General features: G+C 44.7%; 1 protein-coding gene across 2 annotated transcripts in view; it reads left to right on the forward strand.

Moving 5' to 3' along the window:
* Positions 1 to 254: 254 nt before the first annotated feature.
* The window catches only part of LOC129401413 (heparan-sulfate 6-O-sulfotransferase 3-like), a 407,384-nt gene continuing 388,757 nt past the window's right edge, over positions 255 to 18,881 (forward strand). For both annotated transcript variants that reach the window (XM_055124210.1, XM_055124209.1), the window contains exon 1: positions 255 to 1,187. In XM_055124210.1, the coding sequence (XP_054980185.1) occupies positions 391 to 1,187 (797 nt within the window). In that variant the 5' untranslated portion in view covers positions 255 to 390. The remainder of the gene's footprint in view (positions 1,188 to 18,881) is intronic.

Here is an 18,881-nt window from a genome sequence, read left to right on the forward strand (position 1 = left end):
CCCTTGGCCGGCGCCCGGTGCAGCCTCCCGCCGCCCGGGGCAGCGGCAGCTCCGCGGGGACCCGCCGCCCGCCGCCGCCCGCCGCCGCCGCCGCCGCTGCGAGCGGCCTGAGCGCGCGTCCGCCGCGCCCCGCGCCCCGCCAGCCCCGGAGCCGCAGCCGTCACCCGCGCGCCCCGCGCGCCCCGCGCGCCCCGCGGGCCGAGGCCCGGCCGCCCGCCGCACGTCCCCGCGGCGGGGGCATGGAGGAGCGGCGGGCTCCGAGCCGCGCCCCGGAGTCCCCGAAACTTCCGAGCGGGAGCCGGTCCCCGCCGCCGCCGCCGCCGCCGCCGGCGCTAGCGCCCACGCCCACGCCGCCCACGCCGCGTCGCCTGCCGGCCTGAGAGCGGGACCATGGATGAAAGGTTCAACAAGTGGCTGCTGACGCCCGTGCTCACTCTCCTCTTCGTGGTCATCATGTACCAGTACGTGTCCCCCTCGTGCACCAGCTCCTGCGCCAACTTCGGGGAGCAGCAGCGGCCGCAGCCGCGCGCGGGGGACGCCGGCCCGCCTGTCGCCGCCGCCGCTGCCGCCGCCGCCGCCCGGGCTCCGGCCCGCCGGGCCCCGGCGCCGCAGCTGCCCCCGCCGCCCCGGGGATCCCCGCCCGCGGGCGCCCGGGCCGCCCCCGACGACGAGGACGAGGAGCCCGGGGAGCCCGAGGCGGCCGAGGCGCCGGACGAGGTGGAGGGCGAGGTGATGGAGGAGGAGGAGGAGGAGGAGGACCGGGAGGAAGAGGAGGAGGAGGAGGAGGAGGGGGCGGAGGAGGAGGAGCGGGACCCCGAGGCCCCCGAGAACGGCTCGCTGCCCCGCTTCGTGCCGCGCTTTAACTTCACCCTCAAGGACCTGACCCGCTTCGTGGATTTCAACATCAAGGGGCGCGACGTGATCGTGTTCCTGCACATCCAGAAGACGGGCGGCACCACGTTCGGCCGGCACCTGGTCAAGAACATCCGGCTGGAGCAGCCGTGCAGCTGCAAGGCCGGCCAGAAGAAGTGCACCTGCCACCGGCCCGGCAAGAAGGAGACGTGGCTCTTCTCCCGCTTCTCCACCGGCTGGAGCTGCGGGCTGCACGCCGACTGGACGGAGCTCACCAACTGCGTGCCGGCCATCATGGAGAAGAAGGACTGTCCCCGCAACCACAGCCACACCAGGTACCGTCCCGGCCGGGCCCGCCGCGCCCTGCCTTCCCGGGGGGTTCCCGTGCGTCCGCCCGCGGCGGGGGGGACAGAGCTTGGGGTGTGTGTGTGTGTGTGTGTGTGTGTGTGTGTGTGTGTGTAAGCACCCCTGGGCGCCTGGGCAGTGTCCAGCTCTTGAACTTGCTCCTCCCCTCTCCCCGCCCCCCTCTCCCGTGCCGTGTTCACCTTCCGAGGGGTCCGGAGCCTCCCCAGGGGGGCCCTGATGTGTGTGTGCGTGTGTGTGTGTGTGTGCACGCGCGCGCGCGTGTGCCGGGTGCACCCAGGCGCCCTGCAAATTGCAATCTTGGAACCCAAGTTGTGTGCGTGCAGACACCCCCAAGCCCGCAGCCGGCCGGGTAGGGAGGCAGGAGTTTGCTGCAGGCACCGCGAACTGGCGGGGCGTTTCGGTTCTCTCGCTAAGTGGCCGTGTGGTGGCCAGCTCGGGAAATGTTCTCTCTCTGATGCCACTTTGAAGACACGCGTTCAGACGCCTGCTCTGTCCCAGGTAACCCTCGCCTGGACAGGGCTTTTGCTGTTGAGCGCACCGCCAGGAGTTGCACCTATGCATTTGCCAAGCCTGATTAACCACTCTTCCCAGGAGTCATTCTGGGAATTTTTTTTTCTTTTTCGTTGCGTGCCTGGCAGTGTGCTAAGTGCTCAGTGGATACAGAAAGACACTAAGCAAAGCAAATCCTTTCAGTTCAGGCTAAAATAGCACCCGCTCCCCTTAAGTAATAGTGCTGCTGAGAATTAGGAAAGTTTGCAATCTTAATAGCCAATGAAAGTGCTTACATTATTCACATCCTTAGAGAGAGGCATGGATTTAAGAATTTGGTTGAATGTTCTTTCTGCCCATTGCAATTTGAAGATTAATCTGACACGCTTGCTCAGGGGACTAAAATATTAAAAGCTCGGAACACTAGTTTATTGAAGTTTTTATCTCAAAGGCTTCAAACAATTTGGTGTCAGGAAATAGGAATTTAAAAACTCAAACTCAATATGTTGATATCAGATAGCGTTTGCATTTGACATTATGGGAAAAGCTTCATTTACTGGAAGCGACCAGCTTCGGGAATTCACCACCACTGAAGCATCTAATTCTACTTCATTTCTCCAAGAATGAGCAAAATTTCATTATAGGATTTTTTACTCGGGCAGTTTTTCAAATACTTTCTCTCTTTCCTTTCATTTCCTATTTAATGGAAATTGCTTAGAATAAGAAACCATTGGACTTGGAATGAAGGCGTTGGTATAGTTTAAGGACCTTCCTTACTGGGTATAATTCCAGGACCTTTATTTTACTCTGAGAGCTTTATAACTGCAGCATTTTAGAGTGTACCACTCTATTTGAGTTTAAAATAGTTGAAAACAAAATTGCTTTCAAACTTGTTAACATGTAGACTATTATTTCAGAGAGAGACAAGATCTGCTACATTTCACTCAGGGCTGAACTTTCTGTAGTTAGCCCTTTGTGTATTTCTGAGTGACCCCTAAAGTCTTTGCTAGTCTGATTCTGAACTTCCCTAGCGCTGAAATGAGATAGGTTGTTGATTCTCAAGTAGGAAGATCTAAAGATCTAATGGGTCACTGCTAACCATTCACAATGAAATGGCAAGGAAATGGCCTTCCCTATATACTGTCCACGGGGAAACTGCCATCTCTATATACTGCCATTACTGACCCTACATACTATTAAAACTAGTGACCAGCTGAAGGTTTGGGATGAATTTGAAGAGTATGAAACCTAAAATTTGGATTTTTGCCTAGTAAATAATGATGCTCTAGCTGCATACCCTGCATAGAGTAGATCAGACCACTACCCCAGGAAGTACCGCTCCAGGAAGTACTCCAGGAAGTACTATAAAGCAGATTAGTCTTCTTGTATTTTTGAACATGTAGGTTCTATTGCACAAAAGCCTCTCTCTGATTCTGGATGTCCTTGAATATTCATTTCATCACCAGTTGTCCGATGACCACTATGTGCAAATTTGCTTATTTTGGGGGAAGAGAATGAAATGAGTTGTTTTTTGGTGCTTTTTTAAAAAAAATAGTTTTGGTATGACTTTTTATAGTTCTCTCCTCTTCCTTCTTGTCATCTCTATCCTTCCCGGCATTTTCAATTACTTTTCTTTTGTAGATGCTGTAGGGAGGCAGAGTTGGGGTTTGTGTGCAGTTGCCCTGCATGCAAAGCTCTAGGGGGAAAGTTGAAGAGATGTTCACTTGCATCTTCTTCACAGGGAAGATGGAATTAGTTGTCTGTCATTGGACTGTCTGTGTACAGCATTCTACAGTCAACTAGATTAGCCAGGATCATGGAAGGTGCATTTCCACAATGCAAAATGGCAGATAATCTATTGCTACATAATGGGAACAAGGTTCTATTTCACATAGGGCTCGCTCTGAGAAAAACTCAGAAGTAGATTGTGTTGATTATAGTCCCTGTGTCTCTCTGCTTTGGCTGTGCCCAAGTTAGCCCCTTTTCATTTTTACAGGGATCAGTGCCCCTGTGGAGTGCATGATGGGTAAGAGGCAGAAGCCAGGAACCAGAGGTGTTTGTGGAGCCCAGCAGTATCTTTTTTTTCTGAACCTCAGGTTTTCACTTCTCTCTTATAGATAATTAGTACTTCCCTCATAGAGGTGTTCTGAGAACCCAGTGAGCAAATGCACATGAAAATGAAGCATCTATGCATATTATTCTGTTTTGGTACATAGTACTCAGTAGTGAAGGGGCAGATATAGAATGACATTTGGGTATCAATTACTGCAACAGTATTTTCACCTAAGCAAGACATTCATTCACAGAGGGACCTGAGATCAGTTCCTTACAGGAGCATAGTGTGAGTGTTTCACTTTAGTGAATAGAGAATGTGTGTTGAGAGAGTTTCACTTTATGAATATGAAATTCCAGACTGAAGCAATGGTAGATGATGGATGGGCATGTGGACAGCGGTCCTTGCAGGGGCATGATGGCTAAGAGTGTTGGAGGATGCGCCGGGTAGTAGCTGGGTTTATAATCTGTGAGGACATCCTAGCTTGGGACTTTGGTGAAATTGGAAGCAGGCACCCAAAGATTGGAGGATCAGTAAAGAGCCAAGGCAGAGGCTATGCATTCCAGATCAGTCGGTGATGATTTTAGTCAGCAAGTGACCTTAGACATGGAGCTTTCCTTGCAAATTCACCAGATGATAGATTCCTGCCCCATCCTCATCTAATCATGAGACTCTCTTCGGAGGCTTTCAATGGGGTCCAGTCCTTTGCAAGTCAGATGGTGTCTTTGACCTGAGGCCTTGTCCTGGAATTGGTTTCTAGTGAGGGGCAATGGGTAGTGTTCTCTTCCAAGGAATTGAAGAGGCTTTGGTCAGATGAGACCATGAAGGAATACGATTCAGTGGTTGGCCATGTACATCATTTCTGACAACAAAATTTGGTCTGGAGCAATACTGCAGTAGCTAGGGTTTCTGCCTTGCACATGGTCGACCCAGGTTAGATCCCCGGCATCCTTTTGGTCCCTTGAGCATGGATGCCAGGAATAATTCCCGAGTGAGAGCAAGGAGTTTCCTCTGAGCATCATGGGGTGTGACCCCTCAAAAAGAAAAAAAAACAACCCAAAACTAACAACAAAATTGATTAGAATAAAACAGTATTCTTATTCTAACCTATTAGATTAGAATCTAATCTTATTCTAATCTAATAGGAAGATGATGCATCTGAAGGCCCTCTCTTAATATATTCTATCCTTTTTTCTAAACCTTTTGCTCTCATGAATTTCTCAGTAGTTATTCATTCATTTTTTTAAATATTCTTTCTTACCACAGATTTTGTACCTCATTCTGTGAATCCAGGTCATTAGAATACTCTCTTTACCAGTGTTGCATATGAATAGAATTTTAGTTCAGGTTCTCCAATTTATGGGTGCCATTTCCAATTTCACCAGGGAATTCCCTAGGCTCATGAACTAAAAACAAAACCTGACCAGTCGAGTTGTATCATGTATTTGGCAGGTTGGTAAGCTAGTCAGAAAGAGGTAACGTGATTGCCTAGAGTTTCCTCAGGGAGTCTGTGTATTGATGGTGCTAATTAACTTCCCAAGGTTTTGTTGACTGTTCTCTTTAGTACCAAAAGCACAATGGCATGTGTCACAGGAACCTACTATGTGTCAGATATAATGATAAGTCCAGAAATAGAGTTTGAAACACATTGTGTCAGCCCTATGGAGCTTAGGTTGTAGGGAAGCTAGAAATTAATGTTCTCTGGTTAACAGAGTATAGCTCTCCATAATATTATCATGAGAAGTTCTGTTCTATCATATGCTTTTTTTTTTTTGCTTTTGGGTCACAGCCAGCAATATTTAGGGGTTACTTCTAGCTCTGAACTCAGGAATTACTCTTGGTGGTACATGGGGGACCATATGGGATGCCGGGGATTGAACCCTGGTCAGCCGTGTGTAAGGCAAATGCTCTATCTTCTGTACTATTCCTCTGACCCCCCCCATCTATATGTTCTGTGATGATGCTTGTTTTCTTTTATGACCCAGATTTTCTTGGTCCTGTTAGGGTGGAAAGCTTGTGAATCTTGTTTTGTATAGGACCCTCACTGTTGTAAATGATACAAACCTAATTCAAATTAGCTAGAGGAGAAACTACTGACATATATTACCAGACCGTAAGAAAAGCAAGAATCAAATTGGTTATAAGAATGGGGGGACTGGATATATCCCGGACCCCCCAAAACATAGCAGAAATGCCATCTACACTTTGTTCATTGCAGCACTACCACAATAGCCAGAATCTGGAAACAACCTGAGTGCCCAAGAAGCTATGGTACATCTACACAATGGAATACTCTGCAGCTGGTAGGAAAAAAAATCACTATCACTATTACTATCATCCTGTTGATCCTCAATTTGCTCGAGCTGGTCCAATAACATCTCCATTTGTCCTAGCCATGAGACTTTAGCAGCCTTTCTTTACTCGTCCTTCCCAATGGTGCAGCATTAGAGGCTCTTTCAGGGTCAGGAGAATGAGACCCTGTATTCTCCTGTATTTGGTATTTGTATTTGGTATATGAATACACCACAGGGAGCTTGCCAGGTTCTCCCTTGTGGGCAGGAAAACAGTAGCTTGCTAGGTTCTCCGAGAGGGAGAACTAGGCTGCAAGATGCTGCGCTTCTGGGAGCTTGGTAGGAAAAATGAAGTCATGAAATTCTCTTATAAAGGAATGGACATGGAAAGTATCATACTGAGTGAAATGAGTCAGAAGCAGAGGGACAGACTTAGAATGACAGCACTCATTTGTGGGAGATAACATAAACATCATATGAGACTCACACCCAAGGATAGAAGAAACAAGGGCCAGGAGGATTGGTCCATGGCTGGAAGCCTGCCTCATGTGCTGGGGGAAAAGGAAGTTGGGATAGAGAAGGGACTTCTATGACAAAGATGGAAATGATCACTCTGGATAAGAACTGCATGGTAAAAGTAGGTAAAGGAACAAACATAATAATTTCTCAGTACCTGTATTACAAATCATAATGCATAATGCCCAAAAAGGGAGGGGGGAGAGAGAGATGGAGAGACAGAGAGACAGAGAGAGAGAGACAGAGACAGAGAGAGAGGAGAGAGAGAGTCTGTTGGTGGGAAATGTACACTGGTGGAGGGGTGGTTGTTGGAACATTGTATGGCTGAAACCCCACCATGAACAGCTTTGTAACTGTGTATCTCACAGTGATTCAATAAAAAATAAAAAGAATTGGGGACTGAGGATGTAATTGAAATGGTATGAAAACTGATGTGATTTAGTCCCTTAAGTACTGCCGGGGCTATCCCTGGTGTCTCTCAAGGATACTGGGGTGGGGGGTGGGGGGCACAATTAAGCATAAGAGAAATGAATGAGATTGGAGATTTTGGGGTCTTTCCTTCCACATTACTTTGTCTATTAATTTCATTCGATCAAATTGTCCTTATTCTTTGAAGTGGGTAACAATGATCACATCTCGAAGGGCCTCATTTCAAGAGGAAAGCAGGATTTCCCCCAGGACCAGTTTTTTTTTTTTTTGGTTTTTGGGTCACACCCGGCAATGCACAGGGGTTACTCCTGGCTCTTCACTCAGGAATTACCCCTGGCTGTGCTCAGGGGACCATATGGGATGCTGGGATTAGAACCCGGGTCGGCCGCGTGCAAGGCAAACGCCCTACCCGCTGTGCTATCACTCCAGCCCCCCCCAGGACCAGTTTGAAACTGGGGGACAAGACTGACTTGTGGCTTGGGACTAGTGTCTACTCTTCAAACCAGTCTGTTCTCAGGATAGCTAGTGAGGCAAGGGTTTCTGACCCACTTTATAACACGGAACAGTCTGTGTGTGTGTGTGTGTGTGTGTGTGTGTGTGTGTGTGTGTGTGTGTGTGTTTTCTCACAGAAAGGGGAATTGGCATTGATATAACTCGTGGGTGGACCATTGGGTTCCTTTCAATTGTGTTTATCATTAGTGTAAATAAATGAGAAATAAATGAAACCCACCATCTCTCTACAACTTAAATTTATTTGCAGCATCTGGAAATTCTGTCACAGGAGGAATAATCGAAGGAACTGCCGTATTTAATATGGAGATGGGAAAAGTAAGGCAAAAAAATTCCTGCCTTCAGATAAATATTGGAAGGAGAGAAGAGGAAGGTAGACATGTCCTTTTTTAAAGACTAAAATAACCTGTGGGCAGGAGAGAAGTCATAAGATAAGGATTTCAACTCCGGAGAGATTTGCAATGGGCAAAAATAAGGATGGGGACTTACTTTGCACGTGGCCAATCCGCAGCACCACATGTGTATGTGTGTGTGTGCATGTGTGTGTATGTGTATATGTGTGCGTGTGTGCACATGTGTGCATGTGTGTATATGTGTACATGTGCACACATGTGTGCACACACGTGTGTGTGCGTGTGCACATGCATGTGTGTATATGTGTGTGCAAGTGTACATGTGTGTATGCATGTGCATGTGTGTATGTATGTGTGTGCGTGTATGAGCCTGGCCATTCTCTCTGATCACAGAGCCAGGAGAAACCCTTACGCACCGCTGGGGCTCCCCTCCCCAGTAAAATAGGACCAATTTGAGTAAGAACCAATTTGATAGAGTAGCTTGCCATTAGCAGTGGAAACTAATGTGAAAGGAATTCTTTTCTGGGAATGGGCTTAACCTGTTTGTTGTTTATTTTGAGGGTTTGTATTTTAACCTGCACAGTTTGAGTGACTTCTTCCCTATCCTCATCCATGCAGAGAAAACCAACGCTTATCCCTCCCTAAAAATGATTATAAATAAACGAGGTAGTTTTCAAGGATTTGTGAATAGATCAAGGAAACTTTGGATAAAGCAACCCAATGGTCTAGTCTTTTATTCTAAGCCCATAGTAGGAAATAGCTAATGTGTGCTAGAATGCCTGCTTTTTAAATAATAAGTACACAAGGATAAGATGAGAACATATAACAAAGCCTGCCACAAAACAAGCTACATACACTTTGAAGCATTATCTTGTGATTGCCTTTCCTTTAGACAGCAAAGCAAAATACAGCGAAGGCCACTCCAGAGCTTTGCCTCAAGTCTAACTAGAACATTGTGGCCCATATTGCTTCGAAAGCATAATCTTTTTGAAGTCTCCTCTAATTAGGAAGATTGCACTGCAAAGAAGGTTAATTTTCACCGTTGGGTTTGTGTGCAGTGTAAAAGCAAGAAGCTAAGCGCTTGGTCCGTCTATCTGCCATAACCACTTATGTGTTCATTACAGGAACTCTGAGAATATTGCTTCCTCTTCCAACCACAACTATTTGCTGTAAATCAAAAGGAAATTAGGCCTATCAGTGCTTTGAGTTGTGAAGATAAAACTCAAAGTGGTAAATGGCAATAGATGATTTGTCTGCATTTTTCTTACTGGTTATCCTAGTGGTTTTGATTTTTGAAAAAAAAATAAGGTTGGTTTTAGAAAATAGAAATGCTTATGTAATTGTTGAAAGCTAGGTAAATTTATCCATGAACAATGTGGATTTGTTTAATCTTAGACTCTTACATTATTATTCCCCAAGGCTAATTATTATCAACTCATTTTGACTTTTGGACAATCAGAAGCTTACTGCATTCAAAAGTTATTTATGCTGGATAATGAATTAAACAGGTCTAATTGAGACTGGCAAATCCTAATGCGACTTTTAAGAGTTAGAAAATAAATTATTGGGCCAAGAAATAGGTTTAGTATGAAAACAAATAGAGATTCCAAATTAATATTTTTGTAGTATCAATTATCTTGTCTTTGAGGATGTTAAAATATACATTTTCTGCTACTGGCCAAAATAACTTTGCTATTACTATAGCTCAATAGTTTGCCATGTGTTGCAAAATGTACTGTTTTATAACTTAGGTAATGTTTATATCTTTGTCTTGCAAATACATTTACTCATACTTGCAAAGTTTTCAGCAAGATATTATCTATATAGAAGATACTAAAAATGTCAGCTAAAAATACATAGCATGTTTTAGGTTACTTTGTGAAGATATCCCCACGGCTTAACCAGATTATTGTTCTTTTTGAATGCAAAACCCAGCAATTAATGAGAATTGTAGCATATAAAAATCCCAGTGAGATTCAATCTCTTTAATTTGTTAATTTTGAAGGAACTGAGTAATAGATATTCTTATGCTCAACTATTCATTTCTGTGTTTAACCTTATTTGGTCTTGATATGCTAATCTTTTAATCCAGGATTGAATTCTTGTACCTCAATCATCAGAATTTATGAATCTTTGATCATAAAGGCTTGATTTACATTTCTGTATCTCTCCCTTATTTTTGCCTGCTGTGACCTTGCAGTCTTAGAGGAATAAGGAGCATCTTATATTCTTATTTCCATTGGGGTAATTTGTAGGTTAGGATTTCGGAGGTTTTCTACTTAAATTGCTGATCCTGTGTTTTTCTAAGAAGAACTCTTTGATTCCTATGGATTTATATTTATTAATTTGTTCAGAAAAATAAGCTTTATCTAGCTCTAAGGTGTGTATTAGCTTAAAGGTGCTTATAATATTCTGTTTAGTAATATTTATAGAACATTAAAACTATTAAAGTTTTTACCTGCATCATTTTTCTCATTTCCAGTCTTATTTATTATTGAAATAATAACAGTGCAATACATGATTATAATTGTTGGGAGTACTATGGGTGAAAGGGTTAGTTCTGTTGCCTGGAGTGCAGGATTTGCATGTTGGAGACCCGGGCATCACATGGTCCCACATGTAGTGCTAGGAATGAGCACCAAATCTCAAACCACCCCCACCCAAAAACCCCCCTCCCCAAACTCTAACTCAACTGAAAAAAAAACATTACCCCCAAAACTCATGTATGTTATATTAAATTCATCCTTAAAAATTGAATTCTATCTTCCACTGTAGAGTGGATTTTTTTAACCTGTCACCCTTTCCGTTTCCCTTCTGGTAGACACTGATGGGCTTTTTATCCTTAAAATTTATTTTTGTTCTGTTTAGTTCATCAGTCTGGTTGTGGCAGCACTTGTATGATTTATTTCACTCAGTGTGATACCCTATAGGTCCAACATCATAGTTCTTTAAAAGATGGCATTTCCAAACACTTTGCACTTGTCTTACTTATTTCTGGTGCACATTCTAATTGTTATTAGTTTCCCTCCGGGATTAGCAAGATGTCAGCACCTTGATTGTCTAGGAAAACAGTCAATGGGTGAAGTCAGTAAACCGTTCTAGGCGGTTCCTTTTATTTGACAGCATGCCACAAATCAGAAATTTATTTGGGTACAAACAGATGTACTTGCCTTTTGGGAAGGTTAATCTCATCATTCATTCTCACTTTATGGAAAAAAAGTCAGCCTAAACAGAAAGCTTGGAAACTTTGATGTAGGGTGTGAAAATGAGAAAAATATACACAATACATAATGTCGACTCTGGATTACTAATCAAAGTCAGCTGTTTGAAGTAGTAGTGGTTGAGGATTGGAAATTCCCGAGCAATGGGAAGAGAGTTTAGGGGGAAAATACTAGAGAAACTCAGTGGCAGATTCCAGCCACTGGAGAGTACTCGGAAACTGTGCTAAAGTCCAGTTAGTGTATGTGATGAGGGTCATATGTAAGGGCATATGCTATGAAGTTGTTTTAACCCAACTCAGCTGCTTAACTATCCTGGAACTCTTGGTCTATTCCTGCTTTGGATCCCAGTTTTCTCCTCTGGAAAATGGCACAAATAGTCTTTTGTCAGGGCTTACCCTAATACACAGGGCATTCGTGAAGCAGAAGCCTTTACTTGGAAGTTAGCGATTATTGCTGTTATTATTATTATTATTACTATTTGCTGTTTGCAGTGCTGAGGCTCACACAGTGACCGCCGAACTTCCCAGCTGGATGTGGGGGATTGAACTCAGGGCTTCATGCTTACAAGGCAGATGCTCACCCCTGAGACACACCCTGAGGGGGGGGCTATCGAGTTGTTTATTTTTATTGTCTCAGGAGACTTGTCTTCTACTTTGATGCTCTTTTGTGTAAAAATAAAGTGGAAGCTAACCCTAAATGCTCCTTCTTGAATCTAAAACTTTTTATCCTGAACAATAATAATAAAAACAATCAGAACCTGCCAGCTGTGATGCTAAGGAAAAGCCATTAAAAAAGGCATAAAGGACTCAACTAAATGGGACTTTTTAGGATCCTGAGACCCTAAGTGGACATTAGGAGTGAATGGGAATGTTTACCCCACTCTTTCTTCAGGATATAGTTACATTTTTTAATGGGAAATTAATGAAACGTCAACAAAAATGTTTAAACACATGCACTTAAATTCATAAGTGAAGCAGTCCTGTAGGGACATTGAATTAGTTGCCTGTGGGTACACAAATATTTGTTGCTCATTGCTATGATTAATCTCTTACCATCCTTTTATTGGTAAATATTGTATCATTTGTTACCAAAGCCTTGCATTTATCACAGTTTGTTTACCATGTTTAACCCCTGTATTCTGGTTTTTTAAAAAAAACAAAAACTACCAGAAGGCAGGAAACTTAAACCCCATGAGAGCCTCCATATTTATTAGGTTGTGGGGGTATCTCAAGCAGTGTCCAAGAACAACTCCTTTTGCTGTTGTTTCTGTTTATTTAGTTTGTGGCTTTCCGGGCCACATCTGACTGTGCTCAGGTCTTACTCCTGGCTCTGTGCTCAGGGGTCACTCCTGGCAGTGTTTGGGGCACCATATGTAGAGCCATGGCTATTGCTCATGTCGGCTGCATGCAAGACAAGTATTTTTTTTGAGTCACCATGAGCAGCACTTACAAAGCTTTCATGTTTGAGTTTCAGTCATACAGTTATTGAACACCCATCCCTCCACCAATGCATATTTTCCACCATCAGTGCCCCCAATCTCCCTGTCTCACCCCTCCCCCTGCCTCTATGGCAGACCATTTCCCTCTTTTTTTCTACTTCTTGGCATTATGATTTGCAATACAGATACTGAGAGGCCATCATGTTTGGTGCTTTATCTACTTTCAGCACACATCTCCCGTCCCGAGGGATCCCTTCAGCCCATCATTGACTTAGTGATCCTTTCTCTATCCCAGCTGCCCTCTCCCCAGCTCATGAGACAGGCTTCCAACCATGGAGCAATTTTCCTGTCCCTGTCTCTACTGTCCTTGGGTGTTTCACGTTATGATATTTTATATCCCACAAATGAATACAGTGATTCTATGTCTGTCCCTCTCTTTCTGACTCATTTCACATAGCATGATACTCTCCATGAGCATCCATTTATAAGCAAATTTCATGACTTCATCTTTCCTAACCGATGCATAGTATTCCATTGTGTAGATGTACCAAAGTTTCTTTAGCCAGTTATCTGTTCTTGGGCTCTTCCAGATTCTGGTTATTGTGAACATTACTGCAATGAACATACAGGTATAGGTATCATTTTTTCTGTGCTTTTTTTTGCACTCTCGGGATATATTCCCTGAAGTATTATTGCTGGGTCATATGGAAACTCAATTTCTAGTTTTTTTTAAGGAATGCCCATATTGTTTTCCAAAAAGGCTGGACCAGTTGCTATTCCCACCAACAATGAAAGAGAGTCCCTTTTCCCCCACATCCACACCAGCACTGATTGTTCTTGTTCTTTTTGATGTATGCCAGTCTCTGTGGTGTGAGATGATATCGCATTGTTGTTTTGATTTGCATTTCCCTGATGATTAGTGATGTAGAGTCTTTTTTCATGTGCCCTTTGGCCATTTGTATTTTTTTTTTTTGCTTTTTGGGTCACACCTGGCAATGCACAGGGGTTACTCCTGGCTCTGCCCTCAGGAATTACTCCTGGCGGTGCTCATGGGACCATATGGGATGCTGGGAATCGAACCTGGGTCGGCTGCGTGCAAGGCAAATGCCCTACCCACTGTGCTATCGTTCCAGCCCTGTGTATTTTTTTTGAGGAAGCTTCTGTTCATTTCATCTCCCCATTTTTTGATGGGGTTGGAGGTTTTTTTCTTGTACAGTTCTACTAGTGTATTGTATATCCTGAATATTAACCCCATATCAGATGGGTTTGGGTAAATAATTTTTCCCATTCTGTGGGCTTTCTTTGTATTTTGGTCACTGTTTCTTTTGAGGTTAGAAGCTTCTTAGTTTAATGTAGTCACATTTGTTTATGTTTGTTACTACTTGCTTGGTCAGTGCTGTTTCATCCTTAAAGATGCTTTTAGCTTCAGTGTCATGGAGGGTTCTGCCAGATTTTCCTCCATGTACCTTGTGGATTCAGGTCTGATATTGAGGTGTTTAATCCACTTTAATCTGACTTTTGTGCCTGGCATCAGGCAGAGGTCAATTAATTTTTTTGCAAATAGCTGTTAAGTTTTTCCACCACCACCTGTTGAAGAGACTTTCCTTGTTCCACTTCACATTTCTTGCACCTTTATCAAAGACTAAGTGATCATTTATTTGAGAGTCTGTGACAGATTATTAAACTCTTTTCCATTGGTCTTTGGGTCTGTTTCTAGACCAATACCATGCTGTTTTAATTACTACTGCTTTGTAGCACATTTCCCCCCCAAAATTGCTTTAGCTATTTATGGAGGTTTATTGTTCCATATGAATCTCAGGAGCATTTTCTCTATTTTTTTGAAGAATGTCATGGGTATCCTTATAGGAACTGCATTATATCTATTTAGTGCTTTGGGAAGTATTGCCATTTTGATAATGTTAATCCTCCCTATCCATGAGCAGGGGATGTGTCTCTATTTCCTAGTGTCATCTCTTATTTCTGGAAGTAGTGTTATGTAATTTTCTTTGTATAGGTCACAAGGCAAGCATCTTACAGACTGTACTCTCTCTCTCTCTCTCTCTCTCACTCTGTCTCTCTCTCTCTCTCTCTCTCTCTCTCTCTGGCCCCAAGTGGCTAGTGATGACCAGGCCAGGTGGTTCAGTGCTAGTGTCGGAGGGTGCACTGCTGTTCTGGCTGACAGAGCTGGGGCCACAAAACCGTGAGGTTCTGGGACTTGAGCCTAGATCTTGCTCATGCAGAGTATGTGCCCTTGTCTCCTGTGCTCTCTCCCAACCTCAGTGTGTTAGGTTTAAATAGAGAATTTCATCCAAAAAATTAAAGGTTCTAGATGCATCATCACTGTAAACTTGAATGAGGGCATCTAGGTTTGGTGGACTCTAGTTACAAGCTTGTAGGATTGGAAAGGTCTACTTCAGTAACAAGTCTCACAACGGAGACGTTACTGGTGCCCGCTCAAACCAATCCATGAGCAACGGGACAACAGTGCTACAGTGCTACTTTAAAAATGAAAACATAGATCTAGAAGGAAGAACAAATTTGAGTTTAGACGCAGATATGCAGCAACTGCATGCATGCACGAGTGGGATTCTGAGAGTCAGATCCAGTGGTGACATGCCCAGGAATACAGGCCAGAGTGAAATGCAGAGTGTAAAGTAGAAGGGAGAGAAGGACCAGGGCGTCTAGGTGAGGACTGATGTCTTTGAGTGGAGACTAGGGAAGGTGTCACCGAGAGTGAAGGACACACTTCTCTGTGTGGGGCAACTTTTCTCTTATTAAAGTGCATTTGTGGGAAGTTACCCATTCTCCAGATTATGCTGTTGATGTCTTTTTTCCCCCTATGTCTTCTATTTTCTTGTATCACTGTATCACTGTCATCCTGTTGCTCATCCAGATTTGCTCGAGCGGGCACCAGTAATGTCTCCATTGTGAGACTTGTTGTGACTGTTTTTGGCATAATGAATACGCCGCGGGTAGCTTGCCGTGAGGGTGGGATACTCTCCGTAGCTTGCTGGGCTCTCCGAGAGGGGTGGAGGAATCGAACCCAGGTCGGCTGCATGCAAGGCAAACGCCCTACCTGCTGTGCTATTGCTCCAGCCCTTCCTGTATCATGTCACAATTGTATTTATTTTTGAAATTTATTTGTATTAAAACCCGTGATTTACAAAGTTGTTCATGATACAGTTGTTTCAGGCACTTAGTGTTCCAACACCACCAGTGTGACCTTCCCTCCGATGTTTAACTTATGTCAGCATTTTCCCTCCCAACCCCAACCCGCCCCCTTAGACACATAACAAATTTACTTTATATTGCTACTCCCACAAAAAGAAATGGCAGATAGACTTATCAGGAAACGAATCAGTAAGAACTAATTTGGGATGAGCTATGATTTTAACCTATGTTAAATCACATATAGGGAAATTAAAACCATTTAATACAATATAATATCTATTCTCATTTACATACAAAAGTTTTTAGGTCGGAAATTACAGTACATTGCATTGTTTTATTTTATACTTGGATTCTCATTATGGTAATCATGTCATTAATAAAAATTTAAAAATTTTGTGCTAATAGATTTTGGAGTTGACATGAAATAGGTAGGGCCCACATATGTAAATCCCCACCCCTACACTGTATTTAAACACTGTTTTCATGATGATTTGTTGCATTCAGTATTCCAACACCAACCCCACCACCATTGTCACCTTCTCTCCGCCATCATCTCCACTCCTCCCTGCCCCTAAGCCTGCCCCCAAGGCAGGCCCACAATAATTTATTTTATGTTGCTTGTATGTTATGGCGGGCTGGAACGGTAGCACAGCGGGTAGGGCATTTGCCTTGCACACGGCCAACCCAGGTTCGATTCCTCCATCTCTCTCTGAGAGCCTGGCAAGCTACCGAGAGTATCCTGCCAGCACGGTAGAGCCTGGCAAGCTACCCATGGCATATTCGATATGCCAAAAACAGTAACAACAAGTCTCACAATGGAGACGTGACTGGTGCCCGCTCGAGTAAATCGTTGAACAATGGGATGACAACATACAGTGCATGTTGCTTGTTACCAATAAATTGCTAACAGAATGATCAAAAAATATTTCCTTAGAAGCACATTAGTATAAATTGTTGTATTTCACCAGGGAGACATCAAGTCCTTGTCTGAGAGATTAGTCAGGTGTAGCAAGTTAAGCCTTCTGTGTTAACTGTTTTGTTAGTGGAGATTGGTTGCTTTCTCTGTTACATCCCAACCAATCTGGATGTTCAGTGTTGTAGAGTTTGGAGATGTTGCATAGACATGAGTACACGCCCCAAAGCTGCAGTCTAGTTACCAATTTAACTCCAGCTGTACCGCCAAGTTAAAAAATCATATCACAGTTTAAAAATCCCATTTTCAAACCTGAGACCAAGGCATGGTGGCAGAGAATCTCGGGCCCTTTGCTTTTGGTGGGACACATCAGTACATTGATACATTGAACACTATGATAATCGCTTTACCCGAACTGAGATAAAAATAAACCGAACCCAAACAACACATAAGCGGCATATTAGTGGGGGCGTCTTGGCAGTACATCGAGGTTCACTCTGGGTAGGGAAGCAGTTTGTTGCAGAGGGATGATGGGCTGGGGCTTCCGTATTGGATGTGAGGGGCGTAACAGCTAGTCAGCAGAGCAGATAGCTGACGTCACGGGGCCTGCACGGGGAGATGGAGAGAGATGTGGAGCACCACGGAGCACCAGGCATTGTTGGGCAGAGTCTGGCGGGGCAGCTGATTCTATGGTAGAAATGAGCCTGGTAGAAGGAGGGCGTGAAGGTAGGCGCTGTGTGGGGAATCACCCCCCTCTCAGCAACCCCGAGGTTGGCACAGTCTCCTGGGCGAAACAGTTCAGGTCTTTTAGACTAGGATCCAGGTAAGCAACGTAGGAAAAACATAGAATAGATTCCAGGGCAGACAAAAATGTGCTCAGGAAAGCAGAGAGTGAAACGCTTTAGGGTGGAAGTCGAGAGAAAGGCCAAGATGGAATAGAAAATCAGCACAGGGGAGCCTTAAAAGTGCTTGCTGCGGGGCTGGAGTGATAGCATAGCAGGTAGGGCGTTTGCCTTGCACGATGCTGACCCGGGTTCAAATCCCAGCATCCCATATGGTCCCCTGAGCACCGCCAGGAGTAATTCCTGAGTGCAGAGCCAGGAGTGACCCCTGTGCATCGCCAGGTGTGACCCCCCCCCCCCCCAAAAAAAAAGTGCTTGCTGCTTGCTCGTGAAATCTCCAGCCTCGGGTGCTCATGTCCAGACAAGGCTGACGTGCTTAGCCCCGGCCTTAGACAGTGGCTCACATGTTGGAAGCAGCACTCATGGGATAAATGGTCAGTCTGAGCTCACCTGGCACTGCTCATGTCCCCCGAAGCATGGACAGCCCTTGTGTATGTATTTATCTCCTTCTCTGCTGCAGTGACTACCAGCAATCACTAGCCCTGCTGGCCGGCCAGGGGACCCAGCGGGCAGGATCCAGGACAAGGGTGGGGGAAGAAATACCTGGACCACTGTTCCTTTCACCCAACCATCTCATCCTTCCTCTGTCTCCTCTCATCTCTGTCCCCCGGCCAACACAGCATAGGACAGCTGGTCGGAGCATTCCTCACACCCCAGATGACGCCAGCAGGAGAAGGCAGTGGGCAAAATAGGGAAGACAGAGCAGAGCGCCTTCAGGTAGTTGGACGGCTCTGCTGGTTTCTTTTATTGCCTCTGTTCAGATCCACCCATGAGATGGAGACCAGATTCTTTTAGTACCTGAACTCTGTGTTTCCGGTATGGACCATTAATCCCCACCTAAGAAGGGGAGCGCAGAAAAGGACATGAAGAAAGGACATTCACCACAGACGAGTGGCTTCTTGCTAGCAGTATGACAAATACTGAATACAGGAGTTTGCTGCTTCTGCACGCCAGAATCAGCTGAGAGATCGGGGCACTTGGGTCTGGATCAGGATGCTTCTGGGCCAACCCACACCTTCCCAGTGTGGCCTTTTGTCAGCCAGGAATTCTATCACACAGTGAGTTAAGGCATGGCGCAGTCTTCGGCTGAACTGGCTGTAGTGTGCAGGAGTGTGTTTATGAGACAAGATGGTTTCTCATGCTTACATTTTCTTCCAAGAACATCATTAAGGACATTTAAAAGTAATCTTGATGCGGCTTTATGCCTGAAGGTAAGAAGCACGAGAGAGGGAAATAATTGTCACATCTGAAAAGATGCTCATGCTTGAATTTTAAATGTTTTTGTTTGGAGGAATTCCTGGCAATTCTCGGGACTTACTCCTGGCTCTGTGCTCGAGGATCATACCTGGCACGGCTCCTGGGACCACATGTCATGCT

The sequence above is a fragment of the Sorex araneus genome, chromosome 1 (assembly GCF_027595985.1).
Source record: "Sorex araneus isolate mSorAra2 chromosome 1, mSorAra2.pri, whole genome shotgun sequence".
In the NCBI taxonomy this organism is placed as follows: Eukaryota; Metazoa; Chordata; class Mammalia; order Eulipotyphla; family Soricidae; genus Sorex; species Sorex araneus.